The following is an 11568-nucleotide window of genomic DNA, read 5'->3' on the forward strand; positions in this document are numbered from 1 at the left end:
AAACCTTCGCGTGACAGCAGCACTCAGTCAGTTAGAGGTTAGGAAAACTTTACAAAGATTAAGCCATATCCACATGCGTAAACTGGTTTTAACATGCAGGACGTCTCCAAAAGGGATTGTACAAACGAAATACTAAGAAAATAAAGATCCTGATTATAATTTTTAATACTGGCAGGAAGTTTTTCTTATTTTAGAAGTAATGAAAAATTCTGGCATAAATAGCGTACGACTGCTGAACAGTTTTAAGCCGCTTCACCTACATCACATTTCAGTGGTGCAATATGATCTCCTAACTTGAATTTCTTAGTTTAAGAAAGTGGAAATTAATAAATAGAGTTGCTTAAAGGTTGTCGAGGCTCTTTGAAATTGAAAGTAATACATTCTCGGAAAAACCAAATTCGTATCTTTAGAGAACAATTTTTCCTTAAGAGAGCTTTATAAAGAATTGCTAATAAAATTATAACTCAATAAAGGCCGAAAATGTTAAAAACTGTTAAGGTTTTTAAAAAAGGAGAGTGAATGAGCTAATAGCAAGGCTAGGTTTAAAAAAAATAGGCAGCTTGTTGCAACATTGCCTGCCAAAATCCATGTGCTTGTAGAGTCGATGACTCCACACGCACAATTTTATATCTTTGGCAGCATTACTTATCCACTTTAGATTTAAAAAAAAAACTCTTAAGGACTTCTCGTCTTTAAATGAACCGAAGAATAAGTGGTTTTGCTATTCTCTGCCAATTCTGGGACACCCTATGTATATGATGAGGAATATTAATGAGAGAAATTGACTCAAAATGATTGTAGCCAATTGTAAAGAACTTGAGTTCGTTCTTCATTAAGTCAACTATCTGTGAATAGCATGTAGGTATTTTGTCTGTAGGTTCACAGCTAAAATAAACGAAATGCGTTCTCTTTTGCGGGCTCAATCTGGACCCAGAATGGTTCATAAATCTTATTCAACAGTCTAAGGATATTGGCAATTCACGGAAATATCGGATAGGGCATGCAAAAAACTTTTACAACAGGACAAATTTTAAATCTCATCGAAGAAGATCCAACAATAAGTTCTCAAGTTGTTGCAGAACAGGTCGAAATAAGTAAAAAAAGTATGGACAACATTGCGCGAATATCATTTTTCAAGGCGAGGAAACAGTTACCGAAAACGGAATTAATCATTTTTATAATAGGCATTCAATTCGGAGAACCAATTTTCAACACCGGTTTTCTTTTAATGTGTAAGCTTAAGGGCCGCATGTCGAGCCAATTTTATTTGGACTTTTTGCATTATCATTTGCGTGTTCTGTTAGAAGACGTGCTACTGAATATCAGGCAAGCTATGTCGCTTTTGCAGAATAGAGCACTTGCTCATTTTTGACAGGAAATGCGAGTTCTTAATATTACGTTTCTAAATAAGTTGATCGGTCAAAATGAACCAGCTGCATGACCACCAAGGTAGCTAAACATAAATCCCTGTGGCTTTTTTTGAAGTAAAACTTCTACGCACGCTTGTGTTAGGAAGTAAGCTGGCGAATGCGTTTCAAAAGCGTGACAAAAAGTGTGATCGGGCGAGGCAAACGGTAGTTGAGAAGGACATATGAGTTCGTGGAGATAGAAAACTAATTTTTGTTCTTCAATGTATTCATTATTGTACCTTTAAAGTGAATAAAATTGTAAATTCATTTTTAAGTTTATATTTTGTGTGAATTATGGCAGGAAGTGATACAGATTCTGAATATGAAAGTGGTGCTCCAGGACCATGGACCATATTCAAGATTTCTTCAACTAAGAAGAAATTACGTACGGAAATTGTGCATAAATATACATATGAATGGAGCTAAAGAAGTTTTACTTTAGTCGTATGGTCTCAAACGCAATAATTTTTTTGTGTGGTCTTGAATGAAGTTTAGTTTATAAGACGCCTATCAACATGTATACGAAAAGAATTAATTGTTCGTATTAGGTAGCCATACCGGGCATTGCATGATGATCTTGCCAATTTTTTATTTTTTGGGAAAAACACCACTATGAAAACATTAGGCGTATAACAACACGTTTATATTATCAGCAAGGGGTTTGCATTACTCTGGTTGTCAACATACTGGGACTTCATTAATCCCAGGTGAATACTTATTTGGCAAGTTTATGATTATTCTGATGAGAACAAATCTTTTGAGGATGCAGATAAATGATGACGTAAAACTGGATTTTTCTTAAGGTAAATTTGTAAAATGCTTAATTAAAGAATTTGGACATTTCCTCAATTCCTGCTAAAACTTTGATATATGATCATTAGTATGCATAGATAATAGCGAAATTTACAAAATTACTATTTAATTTACTTACTTCTGCCTGGAGAATTATTTTCTTTATAGTTTGCTTTCACTTTCCAATTTATTTTTTCGCCTCACCATGCTCAAAAACCGACAAAAGTGCAGTTTATCCGTCGGAGTACAGATGATCGGGATGAGGCAAGCGTATCAGTCAGCAGTCACACTATCGCTCCTACATCGCGTGCAACATCGCCGAGAGTGTGGAACCGGCATTATCATTAAATAAACGTCAGTGACATAACTGTCAGTTAAGTGTCAAGCGACATCCATTCAGCTGTTTACGTTTTACAGTGTATCAAAATTGTTTTTACTAATTTTGGTTTATCTATAATTAAATAGTAATATTATACTAAATACTATCAAATAAAGAGAAAAGAAAAAGTTCCAAGTGGTGTATTGGGTTTAGGCTTATGTTTGTTTAATGGTGGTTAGGTGAGAATAAAATAAACCCAAATCATAGCTCTTAAAATCATTAAAAGTAAAGTATAAAAGTGAAAAATGGATCGTTTTAGACAAATGGAAGATGAAATGAGCAGGTAAGTACATAGCTGCAAAACTAGATATGAATCTCCAATTCTTTTCTATTGGCTTATAGGTTTTACCAGCTTTTCCTGTTACTCTATTTCTTCTTCCAGTACTTCTATTTCTACTCCACTATTAGCATCATTTTGGTAAAGTTTTACTTTAGTAACTTTCCTGTAATCGCACCCATAATTATAAGAAAAGGCTTACAATGTGTGTAATTCCAACTTACCCATCCCAATCCATCTTAATTATAAAAGCATTGGAAAACAAATTTTCCAAAATTTATAGTTCTGTAAAATATGTACTCATCATCATAAGATGATATAGGAATGTTTCCTCACATCTTAAGCCTTGTTCATAAATTCTGTAAGACATAAGTAAGACACCTGGAATGGTCCAATTTCATTTCTTGTATCATACTTCTTATGGAATTGTAAGTGATTGGCAATGTTAGCCAATATAACCAATCAAAAGGGTAGGCTAGTAGGGATTTCAGAGAGGAAAATATTTATTATACAGGATGAATTTTGCTACATTTTTTTTACTTCTTATGTTTTTATACTATGAATTCACATGATCCTTACTGCATGGAGCTTACTTCTTACTTCTTACTGCATACCATATGGAATTTATGAGCCCACCTTTAGTGTCAAAATCACTAGTCCTTATTTTCCCATAATTTGAAGTGTGGTTTTCAAAAAAAGGGGGTTGGGTTTATAATACCAGGTACAATTAAAATGTATAAATATAAAAATTAATATTTTTTTTTGTTAAAAAAATCTACTTGAAAATTTGCTACTCTACCATTGGAATATTGTTTCTGATAGAATTACACACATTTTAAACCCCTAATTTTAAATTACTTTTAAAGTTGCTAATACTCCCATATAGTTGTTTCATTTTGTGGTTATTAGTGTAATCATCTGTTAAGGTGAGCAAAGTATATTATTTATCTGTATTTCACAAAACCTTTTGCTATTAAGATTTTGATCTTGTACAGCCAAAATACAACCAACTTACAGGGGTTATTGTCCAACAAACATTCAAATTTTTAAACATTCAAACCTTTTTTTTCAAAAAAAGACTGGAATAGTCATTATTTAAATATAGATATAAATTTAGTTTTATTACCTGCTTTAATCCCATGCCCTAATAAACAAAGTTTGAGATTAGGAATTAAATAAGGAAACTTAAGCAATAAAAAATACAGGAAAACCATTTGTTTTTTTTTTTAGATTTGAAGCTGAAATATCTGGGCAATCTCTTATGGGTGGATTTGTTGGACCCGCATTTATACCAGGTTTTGGAAACATTCCACCACCTCCACAACCTCCATTACTTATTCCTCATCAAGTGGGTAAAAAAGTATTTCCATCTCAGTCAATCATTTCCTCAGCACCTTCAGTTGTTACTGCTAAACCCACTGTTTATCAAGGTAAATTTTATTTTATTTATAATCTTTTAGGCAAAAAGCTATACTATTAATTTAAGTAATATGTTTAAGACTTTATAGAACAAAACAAAAAAAAAAAGAATGAAGTTTTCAGAATATACTGAAACTAAGCAGATAACTAAGTATTAGTATAATATAAATTTTTTGTGGAACCAATAACCATTTTTTCACTTCTTATTTTATTATTGTAATTTAAAATTTTGTTTTTACTATTTATTTATTCAATTGTCAACATACAGGGTGTCCCAGCGAAAACGAAACAGAGCTATTTTCGGTATGAAAAAAAAAAAAATTTCAAAAATCTCGGACACGTCGATTTTATTTTTGAGGGGGATAACTTTTCCTTACCAAGGCACCCTCATACCAGCAACCCCCTTCGAGGGGGTGGAATCACCCCTAAAATCCTAAATGGAAAGAGGGGTCGTATGAAACCTTATTTTAAAGGTCTTTTAATTCTGAATATAACTGCCAAATTTGAAGTGGCTAAAATTATTTCTCTGGATAAAACAGCTTGTCAAAATTGCGGAAACAGCGAAAATGAAAAAGGTATTATGGACTCTTTTTTGGATAATATTTTTAAAAGAACAAGGAAATCCTATTTTCGAAGGGGTCACTTATTAATTAAGAGGCCACCTAATACCTGGAATCCTTTACGAGGGGTTGAAAGCATCCCTTAAATCTTAAACAGAAAGAGGGATCGTGTTATACCTTATGTTAAAAGCGTTTTTACTTTAAATTTAAATGGTGACTTCTGAGTGACTGATGGATTTCTTCTGGATATGAAAGCCAAATAAAATTCTGGAAAAAATGCAGCATTTATTTAAATAGTTTTAAATTATTACCCAGTCTTTTACGTGTTAAAACACTGTTAGCAATGGTTTATTCTACCGCAGAGAGGGTTGAGATGATAGAGTTTTTCTTTTGGCATAACAATTGTGCCAATAGAACGGTACAAAAATTTAAGCCAGGAATAAGTGTCGGAAAATTGGCGACGAGTACAGGAGTAAGCAAAAGTAGTGTTCATAGGATACTTAAGCATAATAAATTTCATGCTTACAAAATTCATCTGGTGCAAGAACTGAATGAGGACGATTTTGACAGACGAGTGCAATTTTGTGAATCGCTTAGTGATATGATAACTGTTAATCTGCGTCTTATTTACAACATTTGCTTTTCAGATGAATGTACTTTTTTTCTTAATGGCAACGTAAATCGTCATAACTGCCGCTACTGGTCAAATGCAAATCCGGGCCAGTTTCGTGAAGTTCATACCCAGTTTCCTGAGAAGTTAAATGTTTGGGCGGGAATCTTGGGCTGCTCCATTGTTGGTCCGTTTTGTCTGCCCGGAAATTTGAATGGAGAAATGTACCGAGATCTCTTGGAAAATGCCGTATATCCAAGAATAGTAGAAATAATGGAAGGCGGAAATCATTCTGATGATGATCAAGTCGTTTTCCAACAAGACGGAGCGCCTCCACATTATGCTGCTGGTGTGAGGCAATATCTTGATGAGATATTTCCTGATCGTTGGATTGGAAGGAGAAGACCTTTTATGGAATGGCCAGCTAGGTCACTCGATTTAACCCCATTAGATTTTTTTTATGGGGGCATTTAAAAACAAAAGTTTACGCTACCCAACCAGACACCCTAGAAGACTTACGCCAGAGAATTATAAATGAGTGTCAGATGATAACACCTGAAGTTCTACAAAACGTCAGGCATCGTTTTGAGCAAAACCTGTATTCCTGCATGGAAGTAGGTGGGGCACAATTTAAACATTTAATAAATTGACGTAATTTTAATAAACTTGTTTTATTTAAAAGACACAAAAGGAAAAGGGTAGGTATTTCTTATCTCTCCACTTTTACTGGCAGTAAAGATTGTATTTCTTGCTATTTTTATATCCACAAGATATCCATCAGTCACTCAGAAGTCACCATTTAAATTCAGAGTAAAAAGGCCTTCAAAATAAGGAAGGACACGACCCCTTTTTCTATTTAAGATTTAAGAAGTGCTTTCAACCCCTCGTAAAGGGTTCCAGGTATTAGGGTGGCATCTTAATTAATAAGTGACCCCTTTGAAATTAGGACTTCCTTATTCTTTTAAAAATATTATCTAAAACAGAGTTCAAAATACTTTTTCATTTTCGCTGTTCCTACAATTTTGACAAGCTGTCATATCCGGATAAAAAATTTTAGCCACTTCAAATTTGGCAGTTATATTCAGAATTAAAAGGCCTTTAAAATAAGGTCGATCACATTAAAATAAAGTGTGATCACTTTAAAATAAAGTGATCACACGACCCCTCTTTCTATTTAAGATTTTAGGGGTGATCCCACCCCCTCGAAGAGGGTTACTGGTATGAGGGTGCCTAGGTAAAAGTTGTCCCCCTCGAAAATAAAATCGACGTGTTCGAGATTTTTGTAAAAAAAATTTTTTTTCATACCAAAAATACCTCTGTTTCGTTTTCGCTGGGACACCCTGTATATAGCATTTCAGGTAAACATATTATCTATTGTAAATATAGTAGGTACCTAGAAAACATAATTTTTGTATGTACCAATATAACAATAATACTAAGAGTTTTTAACATTAAACACTAACTATATACTAACTCTGTATCATTTACACTTTTTTTATAAGCCAAATACCCAAGCTCATAAGAAAACTTAATCAGTTTGATCAAAAACTGAAATATAAAATATATTATTATTTTGAGTGACATCAAACAAATGGGTCAGAATAATGTTTTTGTAATGTTTTTTTAACATTTCTGTTCTCTGTAATTTTTACTGTTAGCAGGAAAATGTTCTATGTTTTTAAACTAAGGTAGTGGAATAACCTAATGTTTAGGTTGGTAGTTCTATTGGTAATCTGTAATTTCCATTCAACCTTAAATCTGGTAGATTAAGAATTACCTACATGTCCATTTATTAAAGGATATATATTCCTTCATTGAAGTTTGCATGTTATAGAAAGAATATAGAAATAATATCCTTTCAAAAAATGATTTTAGGAATCTAATTTCAAATAATTTTTAAAGGTTTTAATGCATTTTTATAAGAACTTTCTTATACTATTATAGCACATGTTAGTAAAGACTCAACAAGAGCTTTGTCACTATCAAAAGTTATTCATTTAGATTTTCCCTAATCATATAAAATTTCCGAATTAGTTTTCAACATATGAATATTAGTAAATTAGACCTTCTTCATTTTATTCTCAAATCTATTTACCTGAAAAAATTGGGATGATTCTAATTTGTTAGGGAGAAAGCTATGTAGTTGGTCTTGTCAACATTTCATTTTTTTATGTTTGAAAGAGTCTAGCTAGTTTTTGACTAATTTTAAACCTAAAGATGTTTTTTCAAACACTTTTTTTTAGGTTTCACCTACAAAATACATTATTTCTTTTGCATCATTCATCTCCTAAAACATATTTATAAATTCTTAGCTCCCCCTCAAAGAGCAAGGCCACAACCAGCTGCTCCAACTGCTGCACCGACAACAGCTGCATCCCAGTCAGCCGTAGATTTCCTTGCATTGCAATCTGAAGTGGAGAAAAAATTAAAGAAACTCAAAAATGAAAAAATCAGTGCTGAAATAGCTATTTCTCAGGGTAAGTACATAAAAAAAGAATAAAAAAATTATCTAAGTAATGCTACATTTTGGTTATAGGAAAAGCAAGTAGTGCCTTGCAGTCATTTGGACCCGAAGAACATAAAAGAAAAGGATCAAAGAATCGAAAATTATTAAGAATTGCTGGTGGACAAACTTGGGAGGACTCATCTTTAGCAGATTGGCCTGACGATGACTTTAGGTAAGGTTTTCGTACAAGCGAAGCTTAATTTTTCTCTAATGGGATTTATGTGAATGATATACATTTTTCTTTTTTTTTTTCAGGATATTCTGTGGTGATCTAGGAAATGATGTAACTGATGAATTACTAACTAGAACCTTTAATAAGTTTCCCTCCTTTCAAAGGGCGAAAGTAATAAGGGACAAAAGAACAAATAAAAGCAAAGGTTATGGATTTGTTAGCTTTAAGGAGCCCTCTGACTTTACAAAAGCAATGAAGGAAATGAATGGTAAAATATCAATTATTTAAATTGGGTTCAATATAATAGGGATAAAACTTACCATTATTAATAGTTTCTTCATAAGTTGATTGTTAATAAACTATGTATTTTTAGGTCGGTACGTTGGCAGTCGTCCTATAAAACTAAGGAAAAGTACTTGGAGAAGCAGATGCATTGACGTAGTAAAAAAGAAAGAAAAGGAAAAAGCGGCACTTATTAATCTCCTGACATCTGGGGGTGGTAAATAAAATTGTATGTAATGAATGTATGCAGAATGTATGTAATGATTAAAAAACAATAAGCAACTTGGATTTTTTTTGAAACTTCATCCTACGCGAATAATGTTATTTATAGGAAATATCAATTAATAATTTAAGCGGTATTTTTTTTAAGAATCATAGAAGATCAAAATTTTACCAGAATAGGTTCTTTGGGTAAAAAAAGTTTTAAATTTTATACGTTTTGATATTTCGAACAGTAATTAGCTTGGAACAACAAAGTTTTATCATTTCTTCGATTATTAAACTTGTTAATTGTAAAAATGTTATTAATATTAAGTTTGTTTAAGTAACTATTTTTATTATAGAATTTTATATGGAAAAAATGAGCTGTTTTGATATTATTTCAATTTCATAATGGATTGAGCGAACTGTACAAAATAATTAGCTTAAACACACAAATCCAGCCTTTTTTGATTCTAGCTCTTTAGTTATTATGCGGGGTGAATTTAAATTATTATTATAATATTAAGAAACTTGTTTATACTATACATTAATAATATACAAAAATGTTTTATTTAATTTTGATTATTTATTTGATTTATATTATTGGTTAAATTAAGAACCTCATTTAAGAATATAGGATTATTGACTATATCCATTAGTCAATTAATCTATACAAATTGAAAATATTTAACTTAGTTAATTCTATAAAAGCTGCTTCAAAATAAGAAAAAATAAGTTGAATGAGTATACAGGTTGGAAAATTTAAGATTACGCATTGTCCAAAATAATGGCAACACCGTTTTTGCGGAGAACTTTATTTTTAGGAGATAGAGTATATTTTAACATTTCTGCTTGAGTTTGTAATATATGAGTTGAAAATAGACCGATTTCTTGCTAAAAATTTTAAATGTGGTTTTAAGTTTTGAGGCATCCTTTTGTTTTCAAGATTGTCATAAAGACTAATAAAACGCTTTATTGTTGGTAAAGTGCAAGAACCTTCTATCAAAAGGGTGTTATCTAAGTCTTGTCTAGTCTTCTATTTAGGAGCAAGAACAACTGAAAGAAATGGTTTGTAGCGTCCTAGAAGTGGATTCAATACCATCAGGTAGAAGTGTTGGAGAGGAACTGGATGTGGACCATAAAGCTGTTACCAGTATTTGTTGAAAACATAAGTACAAATGCTTGAAATAATCCAAAAATCAGGAGAGATTTCTCGAAGATCAGTGGCGAAAAATAGAATTTGATTAAAAAAGCAAATGAAAATTAATTTTTTTTATGAAACATTCTGTTCAGATGAATCTTCTTTTCCATTACGTGGGAAACACAATCCTTTCCTTGTCCAGCCTATACTAGTCTCGAGAAAATGAGCACAGAAGCTTTAAATTCTATTTTCAGTATACTCAAAAATTGAATTTTTAGATGATATTATACGGCCATTTTTTGTGATAGTGTTTTAAAGAGCCAATCTTTCTGCCATTCGAATCCTCCATGATTCAGCTCTGAGATGGGCCTACTTTTAACAAGACGGCTATTCTGCTTATAATGCGGCTATGGTAAAAGAATCTCTGACAAATACGTTTCCTAACCGTCTTAGCGATATTAAACGACCTCCTAGATCTCCAGATTTGTCCCCAAATGGTTTTTATTTTTGGGATTATCTTAAGAACAGTGTTCAAAATTCATCGTGTACAAAACACGATTTTACTAAGCGAACAAATGTAAAGGAGTTGTGAGAGAAAATTCGTATCGTAAATGTATCAGTTCCATTTAACCAGACCGCTATAAAACTCTAATTATCTGTAGGGTCATAAAAAGACCCAAAATTATCATATTTGTGGTTAGAGCCGGATTAAAAATGTAATATTTACCTGCATTGTAAAATATTAAGTAGGTATAATTAATGGCAAAAAATGTAAATGAGTTTAGTTCAATTTAAAACTTGTGATTTACCTACCTAAGGTTTAATGTAAATAAGAAGAAATTGAGTGTAACAATTTTAGTTCTAATAAAAATTTTTACGAGTTAACTTAAATGGCTATTGTTGTAAGCAAGTGACTTAAACAACTTACTTTTTTGTGAAATTATAGGACAAAAATGTTGCGACCATGTAGTAACAGTGAGATAATAGTGATCAGTAATCTGATAGTGGGCCATCCTATAGTAACACCTTAAGACGAACGCATTTAAGTTCCTAAATCTTTACTACCAAGAGATTTTAGCTTTGACGATGCTGCAGCCGAGACTTGTGATTTGATGAAAACACTTGTTTACAGTTAAGGATATAATAGGGAAAAAACACCATTTTTCGGGAGAAAGCGAAGCGACTCCGGCTACTTGAAATCTGTGGATGAGAGTGATTTGGATCTATTAAGAAGAAAAATTTATTAGATGTATGAAGAACAAGCAATATCTACTGTGTTTACCCTAAGAAAAAGACTAATTAAAGACGAAGCAAATGTTTCTTGTAGCATATTTGGCTTAAGAAACATTTTGTTTAAAATGGGTTTTGAGTATAAGACGATTACTAAACGCCAAACAATAATGGGATCTCAACGATTACGGGAATAGCGTGATTAATACTTAACGGCTCTAAAACAATATATGGTATGAAGATCGACCAATAATTTACCTTGACGAAACTTTGTTCAACACTCAGCACAAAATGTATCGCCTTTAAGCACCTCTAGGCTAAGGTATGGATCGATTCCCCAACCTGTATATGAAAAAGATATTTGATATGGTTTATAATAAAAAACCTATAAGCTTTATAGGAGTAACGTCAACAATATACTAACTAAATTTCTCAAATATAAGTCTCAAGTATAATTATTTTAATTATATTAAAATTCATTTCAAAACTATTGATTATTTTTAAATATACAGTGGAATTAGTAGTACTGATCACTGTGGTAAACTGGTGTTATATGAATTGCGTTACTTTTACCACAGCTTAACTACGGA

The 11568-nt window shown here is 32.0% G+C and overlaps 1 protein-coding gene across 1 annotated transcript; it reads left to right on the top strand.

Annotated features, from left to right (window-relative positions):
• Window positions 1-2590: 2590 nt before the first annotated feature.
• Window positions 2591-8688, top strand: LOC126741073 (RNA-binding protein 42). Its single transcript, XM_050447379.1, has 6 exons — window positions 2591-2863; window positions 4088-4287; window positions 7759-7923; window positions 7983-8124; window positions 8208-8392; window positions 8498-8688. The coding sequence occupies exons 1-6, from the start codon at window positions 2826-2828 to the stop codon at window positions 8629-8631; spliced, it is 864 nt and encodes a 287-aa protein (XP_050303336.1). The 5' UTR covers window positions 2591-2825; the 3' UTR covers window positions 8632-8688.
• The last annotated feature ends 2880 nt before the right edge of the window (window positions 8689-11568 follow it).

This window comes from Anthonomus grandis, chromosome 10 (assembly GCF_022605725.1).
Source record: "Anthonomus grandis grandis chromosome 10, icAntGran1.3, whole genome shotgun sequence".
In the NCBI taxonomy this organism is placed as follows: Eukaryota; Metazoa; Arthropoda; class Insecta; order Coleoptera; family Curculionidae; genus Anthonomus; species Anthonomus grandis.